Source organism: Loxodonta africana, chromosome 4 (assembly GCF_030014295.1).
Source record: "Loxodonta africana isolate mLoxAfr1 chromosome 4, mLoxAfr1.hap2, whole genome shotgun sequence".
NCBI lineage: Eukaryota > Metazoa > Chordata > Mammalia > Proboscidea > Elephantidae > Loxodonta > Loxodonta africana.
This window is the reverse complement of record NC_087345.1, coordinates 11,916,874-11,942,197: the sequence shown is the minus strand read 5'-3', so window position 1 is coordinate 11,942,197 and position 25,324 is coordinate 11,916,874. Positions and strand designations below refer to the sequence as shown.

Genomic DNA, 25,324 nt, shown 5'->3' with positions numbered 1-25,324 from the left:
AATTAGAAGTGGCCAGGGGCCGACTGTGGAACAGACCATTGATTGCTCCCATACGAGTTCAAGTTGAAACTGAAGAAAATCAGAGCAAGTCCACGAGAGGCAAAATACAACCTTGAGTATACCCCACCTGAATTTAGAGACCATCTCAAGAATAGATTTGACACATTGAATACTAACGGCCAAAGATCAGACGAGTTGTGGAATGACATCAAGAACATCATACATGAAGAAAGCAAGAGGTCATTGAAAAGACAGGAAAGAAAGAAAAGACCAGGATGGATGTCAGAGGTGACTCTGGAACTTGCTCTCAAAAGTTGAGCAGCGAGAGCAAAAGGAAGAAATGATGAAGTAAAAGAATTGAACAGAAGATTTCAAAGGGCAGCTCGAGAAGACAAAGTAAAGTATTATAATGACAGGTGCAAAGACCTGGAGATAGAAAATCATAAGGGAAGAACACACTCGGCATTTCTCAAGCTGAAAGAACTGAAAAAAAATTCAAGCCTCGAGTTGCAATAGTGAAAGTCTATGGGGAAAATATTAAATGACACAGGAAGCATCAAAAGAAGATGGGAAAGAATACACAGTCATTATACCAAAAAGAATCAGTCGACGTTCAACCATTTCAAGAGGTAGCATATGATCAGGAACCAATGGTACTGAAGGAAGAAGTCCAAGCTGCACTGAAGGCATTGGTGAAAAACAAGGCTCCAGGAATTGATGGATTATCTATTGAGATGTTTCAACAAATGGATGCAGCGCTGGAAGTGCTCACTCATCTATGCCAAGAAACATGGAAGACAGATTCCTGGCAAACTGATTGGAAAAGATCCATATTTATGCCTATTCCCAAGAAAGGTGATCCAACCGAATGTGGAAATTATCAATCAATATCATTAATATCACGTGTAAGCAAAATTTGTCTGAAGATCATTCAAAAATGGCTGCAGCAGTATATCCACAAGGAACTGCCAGAAATTTAGGCCGGTTTCAGAAGAGGATGTGAAACCAGGGATATCATTGCTTATGTCAGATGGATCCTGGCTGAAAGCAGAGAATACCAGAAGGATGTTTATCTGTATTTTATCGACTATGCAAAGGCATTCAACTGTGTGGATCACACCAAATTACAGACACCTTTGTGAAGAATGGGAATTCCAGAACACTTCATTGTGCTCATGAGGAACCTGTACATAGACCAAGAGGCAGTTGTTCAGAGAGAACAAGGGGATACTGAGTGGGTTAAAGTCAGGAGAGGTGTACATCAGGGTTGTATCCTTTCACCATAGTTATTCAATCTGTATGCTGAGCAAATAATCCAAGAAGCTAGACTATATGAAGAAGAACAGGGCATCAGGATTGGAGGAAAACTCATTAACAACCTCTCTAATGCAGATGACACAACCCTGCTTGCTGAAAGTGAGGAGGACTTGAAGCACTTACTAATGAAGATCAGAGACTACAGCCTTCAGTATGGATTGCACCTCAATGCAAAGAAAACAAAAATCCTCACAACTGGACCAATAAGCAACATCATGATAAACACAGAAAAAATTGAAGTTGTCAAGGATTTCATTTTACTTGGATCCACAATCAACACCCACGGAAGCAGCAGACAAGAAATCAAAAGACAGATTGCATTGGGCAAATCTGCTGCAAAGGACCTCTTTAAAGTGTTGAAAAACAAAGATGTCACCTTGAAGACTAAGGTGCACCTGACCCAAGCCATGATATTTTCAATCACATCATATGCATATGAAAGCTGGACAATGAATGAGGAAGGCTGAAGAAGAAGTGACACCTTTGAAGTTTGGTGTTGGTGAAGAATATTGAATATACCATGGACTGCCAAAAGAACGAACAAATCTGTCTTGGAAGAAGTACAACCAGAATGCTCCTTAGAAGCAAGGATGATGAGACTGTGTCTTACATACTTTGGACATGTTGTCAGGAGGGATCAGTCCCTGGAGAAGGACATCATGCTTGGCAGGGTACAGGGTCAGCAGAAAAGAGGAAGACCCTCAACGAGGTGGATTGACACAGTGGCTGCAACAATGGGCTCAAGTATAACAATGATTGTAAGGATGGCGCAGGACGGAGCATGTTTCATTCTGTTGTGCATGGGGTCGCTATGAGTCGGAACCGACTTGACGGCACCTAACAACAACAACACATCTTTATGGAAGCCGACTGCACAAGTTTTTCCCGTGGAGGGGCTGGTGGATATGGTGGATAGTTTCCATGGAGACACACTTGGATTTCTGTAGTATTGGCAGCCCATGTCGAGTGAGATGTTTGTTGGTTGGAGGATTTTGGAACTGTGGGTTCACTGCTTCATATGCCTCTCGTGACCTCAGCACAACTTAGGGCGATACCATACATTTAGCTGCCCAAAAAGCCACATCACCAGTGCCCATTGTCCAGATTCTGAGCTTTGTGGTGTTTGCTGTGCCAGCCCTGGCCACTCTCCCCTTACGGATGGTTGGACTGCAGCAGAACCAGGGAGTTGTTCAATTATGTTCACATGGGCTTCTTTTTTTTAACCAGACAACCACTCAGAATCATTCAAGACTCAGTTCCTATGCTGTCTCCTAGAGGAACATGAAAACTTCCAGGCCCAGAAAGTCGCGCCATAATCTATGTGTGAACCTGTGCTAGCATTCACACTACAGACTATTGTAGTTTATCCATGAGTATTTACACTTCTCTCTCTTTCACTAGATACTAAGACTCTCAAGGGCAGTGTCTGAGCTACCTACCTAGTACTGTGTAACAAAAATACCACAAGCGGTTGGTTTTAAAGAACAGAAATGAATTTTCTCACAGTTCCGAAACCCAAAAAAACCACACCCATTGCCGTCAAGTCAATTCTGACTTGTAGTGACCCTATAGGACAGGGTAGAACTGCTCCATAGGGTTTCCAAGAAGCGGCTGGTGGATTTGAACACCAGGACACCTCTCACGGTTCAGGAGGCTAGAAGTCCAAATACAGGCACCGGCTCTAGGGAAAGGTTCTCTCTGCCCTCTCTGGGGGGAAAATCCTTGCCTCAGCTTCTCTAGTCCTTGCATTCTTTGGTTCCTTAAGCTCCATCTCCATGTGGCATCTCTCTTTCCCCCATTTGTGCTTGTTTCTCTCTGTGTCTAATCTGCTCTTCTTTATCTTAAAAGTCATTAGGTTTAAGACACAGCCTACACTGATAACAGCCTCATTGACATAATAAAGAAAACCCTATTCCGAAATGGGATTACAACCACAGGTATAACCCCTTTGCTGTCCTCATCGATTTCTGAACTTATAGTGATACCATAGGACAGAGTAGAATGGTTTCTTTGGTTTTCTAGGCTGTAATCTTTACGAAAGCAGACTGCTACATCTTTCTCCCTTGGAGCAGCTGGTGAGTTCGAACTTCAGACCTTTCGGTTATCAGAAAAGCATTTAATCATTGCACCACCAGGACTCCCCTACCTGCTAAAACCAAAAAGCAAACCCACTGCCATCGAGTTGATTCCAACTCATAGCGACCCTAAAGCACAGAGTAGAACTGCCCCATAGGGTTTCCAAGGAGTGGCTGGTGGATTCAAAATGCTGACCTTTCGTTTAGCAACCGAGCTCTTAACCACTGCACCACCAGGGCTCCACCTGCTACCTAAAAAAAAAGAGCTACCTAGGAGTGAGTAAATATTCACTGGGCTGAACCAGATATCTGCATCCTCAGTGCCAGGGCCTGTGAGGGTACCCAGAAGATGCTCAGAGCATGTTTGTTAAATTAGGTTCTAGGAGAGAGGCTTCTCTCCAAGCCCTCTGCCCACCCTCCTCCTCTGGCAGGCTTGGATTAACACCGAGAGCCAATAGCTTGTCACATAGCAACAATAGTAAAGAATGAGCTGCTGCCACCGAACGGAATGGAGCAGACGCTTGCCTGCTGCAGAGAGCAGAGCTATTTTGAGATCCTTTTTGGGTAGAGTCACAGTCTGATAGGTCTACACATTGTGGCTATAGCTACCGCACACGGCATCAGCTTGGGGGTACAAGGCATGGAAAAAATGTCCTATTGGCATAGCAGTCTCTTTTGCCATCCTTTGGAGCACCCTTTTAGAATATAAAGGATCAAATTGTAGGTCACAATTTTTCTCACCTTGAAGTCAATCAGATTTTTGCTTACGGTATTACTATGTTATTATTCCACTGAGTTACTGTGCAGATGTGCTAATTTATAGATAAGATGACCATATATTCCAACCAAAAAGCAGGACCCAGGTTTCAGCCCAAGGAGCCCTGGTGGCACAACAGTTAAGTGCTCAGCTGCTAACCGAAAGGCTGGTGGTTTGAACCCACACAGGGAAAGACCTGGCGATCTGTTTCACAAAGATTACACCTTAGAAAACCCTATGGGGCAGTTCTACCCTGTCACATAGGGTTGCTATGAGTCAAAATCAACTGGACGGCACTTAACAACAACAACCAGTCTCAACCCAATTTCCCAGCTTGGAACACATGGTCCTCTGGTCTGGCCAGATCCTAGTTTTCCAGGATCCCGTGCTGCCTGGGCACCCTCACTTGCGTATGCTCCAGCCTTGGGGATGTCTCCAGGCTCCCACGTGGCAAGTGCTTCTGCTCACAAGTTGTCCAGCCATGTTTGCCTTGAGGGAACTCGGCCACTATCTCCGGTAACTATCTCTATGAGTTTCTCCCCAACTAGATAGTGTTCCAAAAGGACAAGAACAGTGTCTTCTTTCAATCCAGCACAGTGCCAAGCACAGAAAAAATGCTCAATAATGGTTGGTCTGGTGTATAAAGAGTGCAAATTGCTTGGTTACCTTAGGTTTCCCTGGCACAATTCCGTCCCAGTAGCTGGATGCCACACCTAAAAATGAAGGAAGTTGTAAGTTCTTGTGGTTGCTTTTCGTAGCTTGGGCTACAAAAGATAGTGTGTGTGTTTATGTATAGAATTTCCTCTTCATTTGTTCTTTCATTCGTCTATCCATTAATCCATTTCAATGATCACTTATTGACTATGAATTTTGTGCCAGTTCCTGTGCTAGGTACTAGGGACTTAAGGAAGACTAAGACCTGCTTCCTGCCCTAAGGACCCAAAGGTTCAGTAGTAAGAGGTTCCTGTACCTCAGTTTGGGGTCTAATTAAGGACATTTCACTTGCTTTAGACCCCCCCCAGGTTTCCAGATTGTTAACAAATGCAAACATTTATTTCCATTCCGGTGCAATTATGCAGAATCTGAGTCAAGTTATGCAAGATTCTAAGAGAGAAGGAGGTTGGGTGGCCACCCTAATGGATCTTACCATGTCTTTCTCAGGGCCAGAAAGTCCTTAGTATAGTAGAATAGATGAGATTGGGGTGGTCAAGGACGTCCATTCATTTGTTCAAGAAGTTTGAGTTGAGTCTCTACTATATGTCAGGTCCTGAGTTAGGGGCTGCGAAGGGAGAGACCTAGGTCTCAGTTGTCACAGGGAAAGGAAAACAAGGACCCAGGCAATTAAAACAGTGTAAAATAGGGTGTGATTCAGAAACACAGGGTTCTTGCCATAGGAGAGTAAAGCAGAAGGCATAACCAGGACTTGGGGCGATCAAGGAGGGTGTTTCAGTTACCCAGTGTTGCTGTAACATAAATACCACAAGTGGGTGGTTTTAAAGAATGAAAATTTGTTTTCCCACAGTTCTGGAGGCTAAAAGTTCAAATCGGGTCCTCGGCCATGTGGATTCCTCAGCGTTCCTTGGTTCCTTGGCTTGTGGACGATTCTTACATGGCTTCTGTCTTCTCCCATGCATGCCTGTCTCTGTATCTAATCTCTTCTTTCTATAACTCAGAAGTGATTAGTTTTAGAATCCAACCTGCTTGGGTATGATCTAATGAACATGACAAAGAAAACCCTATTTCCAAACAGAGTTACATCCACAGGTACAGGGGTTAGGATTCCAACACATATTTTGGGGTGACACGATTTAATCCATAACAGAGGGCATTACAGAAAAAAAGAAAGTCTGGAATTGGAAGGGTGGCTCAGAATTAGGTGGGTTAAAGGTGTGGGGGTGGTGAATATTTCAGGCAGAAGGAATATGTGTGTGAATGTCCCAAGGACAGAGAGCATGGTGCAAGCAGAACAGAAATAATTCCACTTGAGAAAAATGAGATACATAGGCAGGAGCCCTTTCCTGCACACGGAACATTATCCTAACAGCAGAGAGGAAAGATTGAAGGTTTAAAAAAAAAAAAACAATCCTTTTGGGTTCTGATTTCAAACATCCCAAAAATTTATCATGTAGAATGAAAGCTCCTCATAACACTCCTCTCACCACTTTAACAGTTTGGTGCATGTTCCCTCAGATTCTAATCTGTTATTATTAACTGTTTTTCTTGCTTTTAGGTGCCATCAGGCTGGTTCTGACTCACAGCAGCCCTATTTACAAAACAAAACACTGCTCAGTCCTGTGCCATCCTCACAATCTTTATTATGCTTGAGCCCATTGTTACAGCCACTATGTCAATCCATCTCCTTGAGGGTCTCACCCTCTGCTTTACTAAGCATTACGTCTTCTCCAGGCACTGATACGTCTGATAACATGTCTAAAATATGTGAGATGTAGTCTTGCCATCCTTGTTTCTAAGGGGCATTCTGGCTGTACTTATTCCAAGAGAGATTTGTTCCTTCTTCTGGCAGCCCGTGGTATATTCAATATTCTTCACCAACACCATAATTCAAAGGTGTCAATTCTTCGGTATTCCTTATTCATTGTCCAGCTTTTGCATGCATATGAGACAATTGAAAACACCATGACTTGGGTCAGGCGCACCTTAGTCTTCAAAGTGACATCTTTGGTTTTTAACACTTTAAAGTGGTCTTTTATAGCGGATTTGCCCAATGAAATATGTCGTTTGATTTCCTGACTGCTATTTCCATGGATGTTCATTGTGAATCCAAATAAAACAAAGTCCTTGACAACTTCAATATTTTCTCCACTTATTATGACATTGCTTATTGATCCAGTTGTGAGGATTTTTGTTTTCTTTAGGTTGAGGTGCAATCCATACTGAAGGCTGTAGTCTTTGATCTTCAAAAGTAAGGACTTCAAGTCCTCTTCACTTTCAGCAAGCAAGGTTGTGTCATCTGCATATCACAGCTTGTTAACAAGACTTCCTCTGATCCTGATGCTCCGTTCTTCTTCATATAGTCTAGCTTCTCGGATTATTTGCTCAGCATACAGATTGAATAAGAATGGTGAAAGGATACAACCCTAACACACACCTTTCCTGATTTTAAACCACAAAGTATCTCCTTCTGTGTGAACGACTGCCTCTTGATCTATGTACAGGTTCCTCATGAGCACAATTAAGTGTTCCAGAATTCCCATTCTTCACAATGGCAACCATAATTTGTTATGATCCATACAGTCGAATGTCTTTGCATAGCCAATAAAACGCAGGCAAATATCTTTCTGGTATTCTCTGCTTTCAGCCAGGATCCGTCTGACATCAGCAATGATATCCCTGGTTTCACGTCCTCTTCTGAATCCGGCTTGAATTTCTGGCTGTTCCCTGTCAATATTATGCTGTAGCCGCTTTTGAAAGATCTTCAGCGAAATTTTACTTGCATGTGATATTAATGATATTGTTCGATAATGTCTGCATTAGGTTGGATCACCTTTCTTGGGAATAGGCATAAATACAGATCTCTTCCAGTTGGTTGGCCAGGAAGCTGTCTTCCAAATTTCTTGGCACAGACAAGTCAGCACTTCCAGCACTGCATCCATTTCTTGAAACATCTCAATTGGTATTCTTTCAGTTCCTGGAGCCTTGTTTTTTATCAATGTCTTCAGCGCAGCTTGGACTTCTTTCTTCAGTACCATCAGTTCCTGATCATATGTTATCTCCTGAAATGGTTGAATCTCGAACGATTCTTTTTGGTATAGTGACTGTGTATTCCTTACATCTTCTTCTGATGCTTCCTATGTCGTTTAATATTTCCCCCTTAGAATCTTTCAATATTTCATTTCAAGGCTTGAATTTTTTGTTCAGTTCTTTCAGCTTGAGAAATTCCAAGCGTGTTCTTCCCTTTTGGTTTTCTATCTCCAGGTCTTTGCATGTGTCATTATAATACTTTACTTTGTCTTCTCGAGCCACCCTTTGAAATCTTCTGTTCAGCTCTTTGACTTCATCATTTCTTCCTTTTGCTTTAGCTACTCGACGTTCAACAGCAACTTTCAAAGTCTCTTCCTACACCCAATTTGGTCTTTTCTTTCTTTTTAATGACCTCTTGCTTTCTTCATGTATGATGTTCTTGATGTCATTACATAACTCGTCTGGTCATTAGTATTCAACGCGTCAGATCTGTTCTTGAGATAGTCAGGTGCTGTATACTCAAGGTCGTATTTTGGCTTTCGTGGACTTGTTAATTTTCTTCAGTTTCAACTTGAACTTGTATATGGCCTTATTCCAACTGATGATATCGAGATTTTCCATCGTCTCTTTCCACAGCTGTAATCGATTTGATTCCTGTGTATTCCATCTGGTGAGGTCCATGCATATAGTCACCATTTATGTTGTTGAAAAAAGGTATTTGCAATGAAGAACTTATTGGTTTTGCAGAATTCTATCATGCAATCTCCAGCATCATTTCTATCACCAAGGGCGTATTTTCCAACTACCAATCCTTCTTTGTTTCCAACTTTTGCATTCCAATCACCAGTGATTATCAATGCATCCCGATTGCACGTTCAATCTGTTTCAGACTGCAGAAGTTGGTAAAAATCTTCAATTTCTTCACCTTTGGCCTTAGTGGTTGGTGCATAAATTTGAATAATAGTCGTATTAACCGGTCTTCCTTGTAGACGTATGGATATTTTCCTATCACTGACAGCATTGTACTTCAGGATAAATCTTGAAATGTTCTTTTTGATGACGAATGCAACACCATTTCTCTTCAAGTTATCATTCCCAGCATAGTAGATGATCTGATTGTCTGATTCAAAATGGCCAATACCAGTCCATTTCAGCTCACTAATGCCTAGGATATCGATGTTTATGCGTTCCATTTCATTTTTAACGATTTCTAATTTTCCTAGAGTCATACTTCGTACATTCCAGGTTCTGATTAGTAATGGATGTTTGCAGCTGTTTCTTCTCATTTTGAGTGGTGCCACATCAGCAAATGAAGGTCCCGAAAGCTTGAGTCCATCCACATCATTAAGGCTGACGCTACTTTAAGGAGGCAGCTCTTCTTCAGTCATATTTTGAGTGCCTTCCAGTGTGGGGGGCTCATCTTCCAGCACTATATCAGACAATGTTCCACTGCTATTTATAACTTTTTCACTGGCTAATTTTTTTCAGAAGTAGACTGCCGGGTCCTTCTTCCCAGTCTGTCTTAGTCTGGAAGATCAGCTGAAACCTGTCTGCCATGGGTTACCCTGTCGGTATTTGAATACCAGTGGCATAGCTTCCAGCATCACAGCAACACACGAGCCCCCACAGTACAACAAACTGACAGACGAATGGGGGGTTTGCCACTACTAATCACTAATAAACTTTGGTCTCTAACTTGTTGTTGTTGTTAGGCGCCGCTGAGTCGGTTCCAACTCATAGTGACTCTACACACAATAGAATGGAACACTGCCCGCTCCTGGCCTGTAGACATTTTGTCTCTATACATTTGCCCATTCTAGGTATTTCATATTAGTGAGATCATAAAATATTTGTCCTTTTGTGATTGACTTATTTCGCTGAGCATGAGGCTTTCGAGTTCTGTCCATATTGTAGTTTGGATCAGACTTTGTTCATCCTTACAGCTGAGTACTATTCCATTGTATGGATACACTACATTTTGTTTATCCATTTATCCACCGATACGTACTTAGGTTGTTTCCACTTTTTGGCTATTGCAAATAGTGCTGCAGCGAGCATTGGTGTACATGTGTCTGCTCACGTTGTTGCTTTGAGGTCTCTCGGGTATATGCCTAGGAGTGGAATTGCTGAGTCATACGGTAGTTCTGAAGGCATCCTTAACCTACATTTAATGCCCTACAATTGATTAAATTTTAATTTGATTTGGTTACATATAATTTGAAAGCTTGAATATTGAAAGATTCTATGGACAAAACATTGAATTACAGCAGTAAGCATCAAAAGAAGATGGAAGACCCCACAGCGGTGCTGGGGGTTAAGCTGCAACACCAGAGCATGTGCTCTCAAATAACTGAAGCCGCCAATCCCCTGCAAGGTGGGTGGCCCTTTTAACCATGAGCAACACAATGGCTGGCAGTCCAAGCAGGTTACCTGGGGTGCGAAGTTGCCCGGGGGTTTGCGACTTAGGCCTCAACCCTCAAACCCAGAGCTGAAATGTCCTACAGAAACAGGTGGCTATAGTAGGCTTTGCTACCTATTGTGCCCTGTGTGTGTGCCCCTGACATTCCTCTGTTCTCCTTTCCCTAGAGAAGCAAAACCAGTGAAGCCCATGTGTACATATATAGATATGTTGTCGTTAGGTGCCATCAAGTTGATTCTGACTCATAGCGACCCTATGTACGACAGAATGAAACACTGCCTGGTCCTGCATCATTTTCATTACCATCCTTGCTTCTAAGGAGCATTCTGGTTGTACTTCTTCCACGACAGATATTTTTGTTCTTTTGGTAATGTATTCAATATTCTTCACCAACACCGTAATTCAAAGGTGTCAATTCTTCTTCAGTCTTCTTAATTTATTGTCCAGCTTTCCCATGCATATAAAGAGATTAAAAACACCATGGATTGGGTCAGGCACACCTTAGTCTCCAAGGTGACAACTTTGCTTTTTAACATAGAAATAGAGAGAGAGAGAGATTTAGCTCAAAGAAATGACTCACGTGGTTGTAGAGGCTGCTAAGTCCCAAGTTCGTGGATCAGGCATAAGGCTGCAGGCCTCTCCTGACTCATGTACCTGCAGGGGCTGAGGAACCCAAGATCGGCAGGTCAACAGCAGACCACTGGCTCACAGGCTGCAGAGGCTAACAAATCCCAAGATCGGCAGGTAAGTGTCAAGTCTCAAGAACCAGAGGTCAGATGATGACAAGCCAGATGCAGGATCTAGACTGAGAGCCTTGCTGGAATATCCATTTATATACTGGAGGCAGGCCACACCCCCAACAAAGCTCCCTTTCAATTGATTCACTGCTCACAGCAGATCTCATTATGGAGTTGATTACATCATTAGATAGCTGCCAAATTACACCATCACATAACTGCCAGACTACATCATAACTGCCAAACTACATCATAACTGCCAAACCACAAGGGCTTGCTACAACCTCACTGTCTGTCTGGAGCCGTCATCCTTTAACGGAGAAGAGAGACATGCAGTTTCAGTTAAACACTGTGTGGGATGGCCTTTGCTTGAAAGTGGGGTGGGGATGAGACTCAGGGCTTTGGCCTTGACCAGTTTCTTAGGGCCATGGGGTACTTGGCAGGAGGTGGTTTCGGTCTTGAGCTGCTTGATGAGTTTAACTCATCTGGCCAAGTTGTAGCCACAACCTATTTACAAAAACTACCATGCAGGACAAACTGCTTATTTGAATACTACGTCATGCAAGTGTTTAAAGCTTTGGGCCAATTAATCTACGTGGAGGTAGGGGGCTAGAAGAGTGGATAGAAGGTTCCAGCCCAGAGGAAGAGTGGGGGGAGGGAGGAATATGAATCAAACCAAGGAACACCATGACTTCCCCCCAAGAGACAGTCTCCAAGTGTTCCATGCTCACCGCTGTCCCGAAACACCAAACATTTTGCTTTTTAAGCTTAAAATGGCAGGTGAGCTTCCTTACTATAAAGGAGAACACTGGAAGTTTCCAGAAATTTAACGAAGCCTATATCAAGCTATGGGCTAAGAAGTGTGTGTGAAAAATTGTCTGAAGAATTTTGACTGCAATTCAGAGAAGGATTCTTCCAAGTTTAAAAGAGTGAGAAGCAACTCTCCAAAGACTTCTTTCAACCCTATAATTTTATTTTTTAAAAATGAAATAAAGGTCTTGGCAAAAAAAAAAAAAAAAAGATGGAAGGAATACACAGAGTCACTATGCCAAAAAGAATCAGTCAACATTCAACCATTTCAGGAGCTAGCGTATGATCAAGGACCACTGGTATTGAAGGAAGAAGTCCAAGCTGAACTGAAGGCATTGGGAAAAACAATGGGAAATACCACTTGAGATGTTTCAACAAACCAACATAGCACTAGAAGCACTCACTAGCTTCTGTCAAGAAATTTGGAAGACAGCTACTTGGCCAACTGACTGGAAGAGATCCATATTTGTGCCCCATTCCAAAGAAAGGTGATCCAACAGAATGCAGAAATTATTGAACAGTGTTTTTTTTTTATCGTTAATATCACACATAAGTAAAATTTTGCTGAAGATCATTCAAAAGCAGTTGCAACAGTACGTGGACAGGGAGCTGCCAGAACTTCAAACTGGATTCAGAAGAGGATGTAGAACCAGGGATATCACTGCTGATGTCAGATGGATCCTGACTGAAAGCAGAGAATACCAGAAGGATGCTTACCTGTGTTTTATTGATTATGCAAAGGCATTCGACTGTGTGGATCATAACAAATTTTGGATAATATTGGGAAGAATGGGAATTTCAGAACACTTAATTGTGCTCATGTGGAATCTGGATATAGACCAAAAGGCAGTTGTTTGAACAGAACAAGAGGATACTGTGTGGTTTGGGATCAGGAAAGCTGTGGTTAGGGTTGTATCATTTCACCATACTTATTCAATCTGTTATGCTGAGCAAATATATGATCCGAGAAGCTGGACTATATGAAGAAAAACAAGGCATCAGGATTGGAGGAAGACTCATTAAAGACCCGTGTATGCAGATGACACAACCTTGCTTGCTGAAAGTGAAGAGGACTTGAAGTACCTACTGATGAAGATCAAAGACTACAGCCTTCATTATGGATTACATCTCAACATAAAAAAAAAGAAAACAAAAATTCACACAACTGGACCAATAAGCATCATGATAAACAGAGAAAAGATTGAAGTTGTCAAGGATTTCATTTTACTTGGATCCATAATCAATGCCCATGGAAACAACAGTTGAGAAATCAAACGACATATTGCATTGGGCAAATCTGATGCAAAAGACCTCTTTAAAGTGTTAAAAACCAAGTTGTCACTTTGAAGACTAAGGTGCACTTGACACAAGCCATGATATTTTCAGTTGCCTTATACGCATGAGAAAGCTGGACAGTGAATAAGGAATATCGAAGAAGAAACGATGCCTTTGAATTATGGTGTTGGCAAAGGATATTGAATATAGCATGGACTGCAAGAACAGACAAGTCTGTCTCGGAAGAAGTAAAGCCAGAATGCTCCTTAGAAGCAAGGATACTGAGACTTTGTCTCACTTACTTTCGACATGCGGTCAGGAGTGACCAGTCCCTGGAAAAGGACATCATGTTTGGTAAAGTAGAGGGTAGTGAAAAAGAGGAAGCCCCTCAATGAGACGGATTGACACAGTGGCCGCAACAATGGGCCCACGCATAGCAAGGATTGAGAGGGTGGCGAAGGACCCGGTACTGTTTCATTTTATTGTACATATGGTTGCTGTAAGTCAGAACCAACTTGATGGCACCTAACAACGACAACATCAAATATATAATCCAGGGTGATGATTCAACTCTACTTTTTAAAAGACATCTAAAGTCTCATACTGATTGCATTCATGTGATCCTTATTTCCCCAGCCACTTCCAACATGGCTGACTTCAGGGTAAAGGGCCAGAGGAACAAATCCCAGGGAGAGAGGCAGCATTCATCCTAGTTCCCATGTAGAGAGGAGCCTTCCCTCCTGGCCAGGTCCGTGGCCCTTGACTCCTTCTTTTAGCAGAATTTTCTCCTGTGATATTACTCAGGTCTCCTTAAGCACGTTCTTGTACCCACTCACAGTTTGGCCAGGGCGACCAAACGTTTGAATGCTATTTAGACTCAAGTTGGATCCTCTGCAAAACTAGGCAAATCTTTTTCCTAAGGTCAGAAACTCTTCAAAAAACCAGGTGAATTCCCAAAGCCAACTCTTCAGACAGGGATTGGACTGGACTATAAGACAGAAAATGATACTGGTGGGGAGTGAGCTTCTTGGCTCAAGTAGACACATGAGACTATGTGGGCAGCTCCTCTCTAGGGAGGAGATGAGAAGGCAGAGGGGGACAGGAACTGGCTGAATGGACACAGGGAATACAGGGTAGGGAGGAGGAGTGTGCTGTCTCGTTAGGGGGAGAGCAGCTAGGAGTATATTAAAAAAAAAAAACAAAAACCAAACCCAGTGCCCTCCAGTAGATTCCGACTCACAGCAACCCCATAGGACAGAGTAGAACTGCCCCATAGAGTTTCTAAGGAGTGCCTGGCGGATCTGACCTGCCAACCCTTTGGTTAGCAGCCATAGCACTTAACCGCTACGCCACCAGGGTTTTCCAGGAGTATATAGCAAGGTGTATGTAAAATTTTGTATGAGAGACTGACTTGATTTGTAAACTTTCACTTAAAGCACAAAAAAAAATTAAAAACAAAACAAAACCAGGTGAGCCAAGTTTCCAGGCATCCACATTTTTCCTCTGTGCTCTTCACCATGAATGTGGGTTTAAACTGTTGAAAATAACCGAATCATTCCAGAAAGCCAGTTTTGACCTTACCCCTATATGTCGGATCCATCTGGAAACAACTTTAAGGTAAAGAGGATGCTATCCTTCTTCATTTGTCTGCTTTTCACTACAACTTGGGCGATTGAGGCCTGGATGTCACATCATAGAATTCATTCTTGTGGGGTAATGTGAGTTGCTCCCTTAGAATTTTCCTTCCTAGGTTCTTATTCATTTTCACCCTCATTCATTTAAAAATCAAACAAACAAAAACCACACACACACCAAAACAAAAGTAAACCGAATAGTATGAAAATGCCGACTAAAGAGCATGAAATTTGAAAGATTAGAAAAAGCTTTTAAGCATCATCTTGGTAGATAATGGTTTAGGGGTTCCCTTGAGGCCACTTACAAATCTTGCCGCTTCCTCAAGGACCAATTTCCCCAAGGTGAAACACGGCGACCCTGTATTGTGTAGGAATGTGAAACTGTGCGTGCATCCCTTGGCTGCAAAATTGTTCGGTCACACACACCACATTTTCTTTACTCATATTCACCCATTTCCCGCATCGTTCCATTACTACATTTTTGCTTTTTTATAGAATTGCATTATCTTTAAGACACTGCCTAAATCAAATGTGTTCTTTTATTAAGCTAGTCTTTTTTTTTTTTTTTTTAATTGGGAGTGGGTGGAAAGAAGTACCCCGAAACTTCCTCAGGTACCAGGCGTATTCAGAAAAATAACTTAAGATTCCGAGGAAGACTGTTGCCTAGTAGGGGCGTGTGGACACGTGCTGGAGAAGAAATGAATTTGCGTCTGGTCCTAAAACATCCTTTTACTGCTGTGATTTCTGCTGATTATCAATATAATATATCCTCGTTGCAAAAAAGAAGGAGGGGGGGATACAGAGAGAAAATGGAAAGCACCCCGCATCAGTGTGATTTTGGGATGTGAACTGCTCCCCTCCGGACAGGTGATGGAGGAGAGTGCGGACGCACTGGGTGTATGGCCCGGAATACCGGGTAGCAGGGTACGCTCTTGCTTGGTGGATTCAAGGGAGGTAAGGCCGACTGGCCGCTCACGGGCCCAGGGAGCAGGGCCATCCCCATGGGCGCTCCTATTAAGCCACCTGTGCGATGACTTGGCGCCTTCCCTGGCGTAACTCCTGGGCTCCGTCACTCCTGGTTCCCACCGGTTCCTACGCACAGACCCAACCCAGGCACCTTCCCCCGTAACTGTCCACCGACCGAAAATAGATTCCGAGTTCGCCCTCTTTCCCCCACCCCCCCCTTAAAATCCTCCCCTTTAAAGGGAGCCACCGGGTGACGCCGGGGGAGTTTGCGGAAGCGCCAAGCGCGTTGAGGCCCTGGGCGGGTCCCGTGATTGGAACTGACCCCGCCCCCGGCTCCTCTTCCCCCATTGTGTGAGCCTCTAGGGCCTAGGCCCCGCCCCTCGCCCCTCCCTCCCGGGCCCCGCCCCGCCCCTTTTTTCACCCCCTCCCTTGGCTCATTTCCGGCGCCGCTGCTACCGCTAGCCCGTAAGGAGGATTCGGCAGAGGGAAGAAACAACAGCCGCCATCTTGTTTGTGTGCTAGGCTAGGGGGGAGAGAGGGCGAGAGGGAGCGGGCGAGAGTGGGCAAGGAGGACGCCGGGCTGAGTGCGAGCTGCGGGAGCCAGAGAGTGCGGAAGGGAGCCGGGCCGGAGAGAGGCGACAGGGTCGAGACAGTGGCAGGGGGCCCGGGGCGCACGGCCTGGGCGACCCCTCGCCCCCTCCTGCCCGCACACACCCCCACCGCGGCCGGGAGCCGGGCCGGCGTCGACGCCTAGGGGGGACCATTACATAACCCCGCGCCCCGCGGCGCCTTCGCCCGCCGCCTAGGGCGGCCCGAGTGGAGCCTCGGGGGGCGGGCGCTCCCGGCCCCGGCCGTATTTATTTATTTTCCGCGGGAAGGGAGGGCAAAGGAGGCGAGCGCGGCGCGAGGAGAGGCCGCCTGCGCCGCCCTCCGGAGCGGGCCTCCTCGGTGGGTTCCGCGTCGGGGCGGGCGAGCGCCGCTGCTCGGCCCGGCCCCCTCGGCTCTCTGCGCCGGCGGCTCAGCGCCGGCGTCCTAGCTGCGCCTCCGCCGCCCGGCCGCCAGCGCCCGCCGCGCGATGTGAGGCGGTGGCGCCAGCCTGGCTCTCGGCTCGGGCGGGCTCTGTGCGGCCATTAGGGGCCGGTGCGGCGGCGGCGGCGGCGACGCGGAGCGCGGCGGCGGGAGGAGGGCTCGGAGGGTGGGGGCGCAGGCCCGGGAGGGGGCACCGGGAGGAGGTGAGTGTCTCGCGTCGCCTCCTCCTCTCCCCCCCTTTCGCCCCCGCCTCCTTGTGGCGATGAGAAGGAGGAGGACAGCGCCGAGGAGGAAGAGGCTGATGGCGGCGGCGCTCCGAGAGACCTCGGCGGGGCAGGGGCCGGCCGTGGCGGGCCGGGGACTGCGCCTGTAGAGCCGCGCGTTCTCGGGAGTCGGCCGCGGCGGACGCGCTCGGCGGCTTCGTGCTCTGCGCCTCCTGCGGGCTGGGCCCAGGCCCGGCCCCTCGCACTTGCCCCTACCTTTTCTGTCGAGTCCACATCCCTCTTCGGCCGCCGCGAGCCGGCGGAGAGAAAAAGGAACTTCCCCCACCCCTTCGGGTGCCGGCCGAGCCCCCCAGTCCCACCCCAGGGAGCGGGGCGGGGGCCCCGGGCCGAAGAAGAGATTTCCCGAGGATTCGCCTTTTCCTCGCTTGTATCTCCGAAAGAATTAAAAATGGCCGAGAATGTGGTGGAACCGGGGCCGCCTTCAGCCAAGCGGCCTAAACTCTCGTCCCCGGCCCTGTCGGCGTCGGCCAGCGACAGCACAGGTTAGTCTCGGGCCCGGCCTTCCCCGGCCCCTCGCACCTTTCTTCTTCCATCTTTGCTTCCTTTCTCTCTCGCCCTGGTAGCCTGCCTCTTGGCCCGAGTCCGTCGCAGAGGTATCTATCTGAATGAGCTGGTCGGAGGCGGCCGGGAGCCCTACCATTTTCTTTGCCTCCTAATCCATTCGTTGCAACACTCTGTGCTATCGATGTGTGTTCTGGAATTAGAGCTCGGAAGTGGGTGCTGTAGAGAAATGGCCTTTATTGTAGCGCCCATGCAGTTTTAGTTTGGGGAAATGCCAGCGCATTTGTGTGCAAGGGCTTTTTTTTTTTTTCCCCCGGATTTTAGTTTTAATTTTTTTTTTTTTGATGGTGTTAAATGAGAAATCGCGAATCCTTTCTCCTTGGTTGCACTCATTCTGTTTCCTCTACTTTCCACTCTTCAAGATTTCCTCTCCTTTGCAGAAAGATTTTCTGCGGAGGATTAGGGCGTGAAAAATCGTGGTTTCTTTTAATTTTTAATTTTTGTGTGTACGATTTTGGATTTTACGTTTAACGAGAGGTTTAACAAAAATTGGTCTGACCTACTATTCTTAGGGTTTTTTTGTTTTGTTTTTTCTTTTTGCTCTGAGAGTCAATATGGAGCGCAGTTCATTTTACATCTCCCATTTTTTTGTTGCGAGGCCAAAATGTCTGAAACTCTGGGTTTCCTCACTTGGGAGGAACAGAGATATTTTTGCAGTTTGTATTCACTTTCTCTTTTGGGGGGAAAGAAAAAAAATAAAGGATTTTGTGGAGTTATGTACCTGGAAATCAAGGGTAGAAGTTGAAAGAGTCCCAATCTGCAACAAACATGAACCGATTGTACAAAAGTGAAAAATGAGGTTTGGGCCTGGGGGCGGGGGGTTGTTCGTATTCTCTCTTTTTTTTTTTCAACCTTTTAAGCATATTCAGAGATTGAGATTTTAGTTTGAAAGCCCTGCAAATTCTTTACTCAGTTGTGAACTAGTCTTTTGTCGTGAGGATTCAGGAACACTTGTCTGCCCATCGCCCCGTTCTCTCCCTTCTCACAGCTAGTTTCGTGGTGCTGTCCTGATGGTCACCGGCCTTCCCGTTCACTGCCGTAGTTGTTTGAGATGCCAGGATAATGAAGAGGGAGAATGGCTGGCCATCTGACAGTCCACAAGATGTTCCCCTTACTACGGAGCATCTCTTTAAAAACTCCCCAGAACAGGCTCAACGTCATCCCTCCATCTGCCAGTGAGAATGCATAATGGAGTTAAATGTACCCTTTGAGTTTGTAGAGAACTTCCAGAGCATGTTTCTTACGAGGCTGCATTTCCAGGAGTGAAAATGTGAGGAAATGGCAAATGCTTTGAGTTTCTTTGCTCTTCGGAGAAAGATGCTATATGACAAGTTTAGGATAACCTGCAGTTTTGTTTTGTTTTTTAAGTAGGAATCATGCAGAGTTCCTTTACCTAAGGCTTGTAACATTGGCGCTGCATGAACTTTGTTCTGTTCTTATGCCCTGAAGTTTCTGTAGTCTTCAGGGATTTTTTTTTTTTTTAAGCCTCCCTCCCCCTGCCCCGAATTTTTATACGTACACACATACAGAGTTTCTCGTTGCAACTTACTAAAGTGTCATTTAGAAGGATTTTTTAGACCACCTTTAGACATATTTTCACATGTAGATTTTTGCGTTATCTCTTTAGTCATTTTCCATTTTTGTGTGATGTGGTCATGGATTTTACATTGGAGTTGGCTAAGTGACTTTGGGATAGTGTAGGGGTAAACTTTGCTTTATTTTCGATGAGTCCTGATTGAGCAGTTTAGTCTTGGAGTAAATGCAAGCCCCAAAAGGAAGGATGTGCTCTGATGTTCAAAACTTCTCTTCAGGTGCACTATTGCATTCTCCCTGCACTGTGTACTTGGACATGTACGTCTCACTCACCTGGCTAATACATAAAAACCCTTCTGTTACTTGGAATATGTAGGAGTTCTGAGTGTATGAAATGGCTTTTTTATTATAAAAAATTATTTTTGTAATAAGAAATAAACCCTTAACATTGAGACTAATTCAGTCACAATTAGCACTAACAGTTTATCTTAATGTTATTTATTTTTCTCTAAATTTCGTAGTGAGAGTTATTATTTTTCTCTGTTCTGAAGAATTCTGTTACAGGAATTCTTCAGGATACAAACCAGTTTGGGGTTTTTGTTGGGGGAGAGGTGACTAGAGAGACAATACTGTCCCTCCGTGAACTTATTTCAAGTCGGGCACTGTTACAGTTTTTTTTGTGTGTGTGTATACAGCAGTGTGTAGTAGTAAGTTTGCAGGCAACTTTTAATGGAGGTACTTCACTTTTTAAAACTCTAAATTTCAGACATACCTTCTACGTTTTGACTTTTGAGTTGTCACCTGGATTTTTCATAAATGTGAAAGAAAGCTGTTCTTTGGTACTGACTGTGGTTTTCATCTAGAACTGGTGAAAATAAGGCAAAAATCCTAGGCTCCAGAAACTTTTTTAAAGAACAATGAAGGCTTGCGATTTTTGAACCTTCTAAGAGTGTTGAACACGCCAGTTCTGTAGGAAAGAAAACTGGAATCCGGTTGGGCTGACATGCTAAAGGGTTACAAAACAAATCAGCGTTTAAATCCCAACTTCTGGTTAGGTACTGATGCAGAATAAAAATGATATTTAATACTTAAAGATTCTTCTAAGAAATTTCTAGGTTGAGTCAGATAGCTTGAATTAAGTTCGGGTGTTATGCTTTGGGATGGGGGAGGAAGAGAGACTTTAGGTTTTGCACCTATATGCTCCTGGTTCCACATTTACAGTTTAATTTGGTATGGTTAAGGCAAAACAAATTATTTGTTAAACGAAATAACTTTGTCCTACCCTTTCCACTCCAAAAGATGATAAAACCCATTTATTTGTAAAATTATTGACCAGAAGAGGTAGTAATAGGTAAGTCCTGGATTATCCTGTTCTTAATAACCTTGAGCGATAGAAACGAAAAGGATATTAACGTTACCTTAATTGTTCAGTGAACATGTTCTGTCACTGCTTGGCGAATGCTTCATGCCGTCCGCACTTAAAGAACAACTCCGGAAAGGTGGCTTACAGTGTTAGGGCCTGGCGTGTGAAGTAGGGAAAAGATCCTTCGGGTCTTGGTACAGTTTTGTGGCCCTACAACATGTCAGGATTGGCTTGGCTTTTATGCCTATTTTTATTTTTCATTTCAAAGGCACAGAGCAGAGAATAAAATGTACTTGGATTTTTAGTGGCAGGTTGACAACTAGATTAATATACACAGTAGAAAAGTGGCAAGAATTCTTAAATGTTAGTTATACTTTCTCGAGATACCATCGGATATTAGCGGTTCAGCAGCGTAACCAAAACGTTTTGGTTGGAGGCCACTCTTTTTTCAGCTCTTAAACCTGTGTGATACGGCATTTTAATCTTATTTCTCAGGTATGAGTGTTTACATTAATTCTGCTTCTAGAGTCTTTGAGATGTGGCTCCTTGGTTCAGTGAGGTATTGCTGGATCTCAGTATTAAATTGCAAAACATTTTACTGAGTGTCTTGAACTACTTGGGCCATTGCTTATTCTTGAGGACCCTGTGAGTTAATTTATAGGGCTTCAAGAGGATTATCTGCGGTAGGTGGTGAGGTAGAGTGACTTTTTTTACGTTGTAAATCGTGTATGTGTTGTAATTGGGGTGACGTCTTTTAGCTGGAGTTTAGACTGTATTGCAGAGTTCAGAAATGAGGTGGTGTGTCCATTGAATGGATGACGGAGAGAAGGGAGAAGAGGGTTCCTGTCTTGGTTGCCTTTTGTCGTTTTCTCTCAGTTTTACTCTACTTGTCTACCTCCTCTTTAGTATAAAAAGGGGGGAAAATGAAACAAGGAGTTGAAAATTAATGCTTAAGTGGTGTTTGTAAGGATATTAAGTGGTGAATAGGAAAGGAAAAAAGAGTGGGAAGAATGTTGCAGATACAAGTGGGAGTGTAAAATACTTCTTTCTGGCGTATTTATAAAAACAGTTCAGGACTTGTTCTTCCAATTCATACACCTAACAATGAAAAAATAAGACGTAATTCTTCTGTGTATTTGTCCAATTTTAGGATTTCTTCCATTGAGGATTTTTGAAATTGAATTTTTTGAATGTGGGAAACATTAGTAAAATTAATGGGCAAATGAAATTTATGTTATACCAAATGTAAAAATTTTAAAACGTTAATTTCCAAAAACCAAACCCATTGCCATCTAGTCAATTCTGACTCATAGCGACCCTATTATAGGACAGGGTAGAACTGCCCCATAGAGTTTCCAAAGAGCGGCTGGTGGGTTTGAACTGCCGACCTTTTGGTTAGCAGCCATAGCACTTAACCACCACACCACCAGGGTTTCCAACATTAACTTAGCAGGTGATTTTTTTTCACGTGATGGGTGGTAATTTTTTTTTCCTGAAATTGCTCAGTTCTATTCAGTATCGAACAAAGAGGTTTAAAAGAATAAGTAGTGATTACTGTCTTGAGGTATTTGCGTATGTGTATTTAATGTAGATCTTTTTTATTTCTTTTTAATGCCAGGAGGAGTAATTTAGTTAAAGTGTGAGAGAGAAGATAAAGTAGAAATTGCTGGGGGAAAGTGAGTGGTTAAGAGTATGAATTTTGGAGTCAGACTGTTCGAGGTTGTATCTCAGACCTGCCGTTGTTAACTGTGAACCTTGGGCCAGTTATTTTAGCCTGTCTCAGCTTCCTCACCTGTAGTATCTGTTTAAGGCTTTTGTAAGGCATACTGAGAATTCTCTTCATAAAATGCTTAGGATAGTGCCTGCTGCTGCGTAGTATGTGTTCATTAATAACTATTTTTAACATTACTGGTAAGTATACTGGAAGGAAAGCAGTCATCTGTTGTTGTTGCTGGAGTTTTTTTTTATGGGTAGGAGAGATGAAGAGAAAGCCGAGTGCATGAAGTTGAGAGAGTAAAGTTGAAAGTAAGGCTTATGGTGCAGAGTTAGCCTGTATACCAGCCATCTAAGCACAAAGTTTGGGGGTGAGTACAAAAGAATATGGGAGCAGAGATTAAAATAAGAATAAAAGTATTATATATACTGTCACGCAGGGTGTCTTGTATATGTAGCTGAGCAAGCAGGTAAGGCATGATGAGAAATCAGAAAGCAGATTGTTCTCATTGGAGGTGCTCAGAAAGAAGAATAGGAATAGCATTTTGCTAAATTTTGTAGTTGGATGCTATTTTTTCTATATTTTATTGCTTGCCTGCTCATAAAAGAACTTCTCTTATGAAGGAGGATGGAGGAAAGCAGGAGTAGTGCCAAAAAAAAAAAAAAAAGTTGCCGTCAGGTTGATTCCAACTTTTAGTGACCCAATAGGACAGAGTAGAACTGCCCCATAGGGTTTCCAGGGAGCAGCTGTTGGCTTCAAACTGCTGACCTTTTGGAACAAGCTCTTAAACACTGAGCCACCAGGGCTCCAGGAGTAGTGCAGTACCTTTCAAAACTTTTTTGACCACATCCAAGTAAGGACTACAGTTTATGTGTAGAACCAGAGACTGCACAAGTGAGCAAACAGTACCCACATTACTTATATGTACTCTGATATTTTCTATTGCAATTCATTTATTTTAAAGTGCTGGTTGTGACTTAATGTATTGATTTCATGAACCATCTCTGGCTTATGATCCACAGTTTGAAAAACACTGGCTTAGAGAGGAGTTGATAAGCTAGCAGCTGTCCTGTATTGGGCCAGTGTTTTCTGTATGCTAGGCACTTATCCTCAGTACAGGGAATACTCTGATAATCCAGACAGACGTCGCTTCCTTCCTAAAGTTTATAGATAAAGGGAGAAAATCGACATCCAACAAGTCTGGTGTAACCAGCACTGTAATTGGAAAATACAGTCAGTGTACAGGGGCATCTAATCTAGTGATTAGTTCTGGAGCCTGGCTTGAGGAATTGGAGTCTGATCTTGAGATCTGAAGGATAAGGGGGTTAGTAGAAGTGAGTCAAGGAATATGGCCTGTTCAGGGAACCTGTTAATTCCGTACAGCTGGGGAGATGGCAAGAAATATGACTATAAAGGAGAGCAAAGGGCCACTCATTCAGAACTGACATTGCTTTGGGGAGCTTAGACTTTCCACTTTAGGTGTTTTAAATGGATGAGGCAGCATTATACCTCAGTTGAAAGATCGAAGTGAAGACTAGGCTGGAAGGGAGCAGGAGAAATATGGCGGCCAGGAGACCAGTGAGATGGCTGTTTCAGGATTCCAGTTGAAGTGAGGGTGGCCTGGATTAGAAGAAAGAAGTGGAAAGATTTGAGGGAAAGTCTGTGATTGACAGAACTTGGTGATTGATTAGATCTTGGGTAGTAAGATGGGAGGCTGACTAGGTGACGATGCCATTCATTAAGATAGAGAACGTAGAAAAGAAGTGTTTTTTCTGTGTGTTGTTGGGGGGGGTGGCAATGAGCTAAATTTTAAGACATTTTAACCCCTTCGTAAGCCAGTTGTTTTTTCTTTTTTAATTTTTTATTCTATGTGTTTTCAGTAATGAAAGGCTTGCCGAATCATTGAGTTTGTTTGAATTTTTGGGAGGTGATAATGGTTTTTGTTTTATGTCTCATTCTGCAAATCACACTTGGAGCTCAGAGGTACATATTTGTACCAAATGAAAATTACCCCCCAAAAAAACTTTTTTCAAAATTCATGTTTTTCCTACCAAAAATGGAATGATTCAGCACCACCTCATACGATTCCCTGTAAAAACAGTAATTTCCGGCACACACCTGTGTTTTCCGGTTTAAACTGTTACATAGGGCCCTGCCTACCATCAGCACCATACTGTCAGTGGGACAGCAGCTTCCTGATGAAGCCCAGAGGCACAAAAAGTAAGTGGTAGCTGTATATACCACCAGTCCTGAAACAGTTAAAGTTGTGTGGGTCTCCTGAATGAAGTGTAGCCACTGTTTTCATTTGGTTTGCCTTTATCTCCTGTTAGCCAGCAAACATTGAAAACCTACCAGGTGTTAGGCACTTGGAATGTAAAAATGAATCAAGATACCCTTTCTCCTCTCAAAGCGTTTAGCATCTGGTGGGGTTGATTCACATGCACACACAATTCTCCTGTAAGGTACATTCTACCTGTATACTGATGTTCATTGCAGCACTGTTCACAATAGCCAAAAGGTAGAAACAGCCTAAAGTCCATCAGAAGATGAGTGGATAAACAGCGTGTGGTACATACACACAGTGGAATATTACTCAGCCATAAAGAGAAATGAAGTCCTGATGCAAACTACAACATGGATGAACTTTGAAAACATTATGCTGCGTGAAATAAGTTAGTGACAAAAGGTCATGTATTGAATGATATTACATATGTGAAATATCTAGAATAGGCAATTGTATAAAGATCAAAGTTAGTGGTTACCAGGTGCAGGTGGGGAGGGAGAGGGGAGGGAAGGTTCATCACTTAGGGGGACACTGAGCTTCTGCTAGGGGTGATAGAAAAATTTGGAAATGGTTAATGGTGACGGTTGAACAACATGATGAACATAATGTTACTGAATTGTACATGTATAAAATGTTAAAATGGCAAATGTTTTGTTACATGTATTGACTCCATTAAAAAGAATACTCTGATCAAAGTTTTAAAAATGTTCTGGATAATGGCAGAGGTTAGGCATTATCTCTGACAGGGTGGGCTTGGAGAATTGGGGAAAACTTCACAGAGAAAATGTGTATTCGAATGGGGCCCTGAAGGTAAATTTCCTTTTCTTAGAAGTAGGAAAGTTTGGAGGAGTATTTCGGGTGGAA

General features: G+C 43.7%; 1 protein-coding gene and 1 non-coding gene across 3 annotated transcripts in view; both read left to right on the top strand.

Moving 5' to 3' along the window:
* Positions 1-10,152: 10,152 nt before the first annotated feature.
* Positions 10,153-10,257, top strand: LOC111747612 (small nucleolar RNA SNORA76). Its single transcript, XR_002783595.1, has one exon. It is a non-coding gene; the product is annotated as a small nucleolar RNA SNORA76 (small nucleolar RNA).
* A 6,606-nt stretch (positions 10,258-16,863) lies between these two features.
* EP300 (E1A binding protein p300) overlaps positions 16,864-25,324 on the top strand; it is an 82,569-nt gene continuing 74,108 nt past the window's right edge. For both annotated transcript variants that reach the window (XM_064283462.1, XM_003419747.3), the window contains exon 1: positions 16,864-17,487. In XM_064283462.1, the coding sequence (XP_064139532.1) occupies positions 17,394-17,487 (94 nt within the window). In that variant the 5' untranslated portion in view covers positions 16,864-17,393. The remainder of the gene's footprint in view (positions 17,488-25,324) is intronic.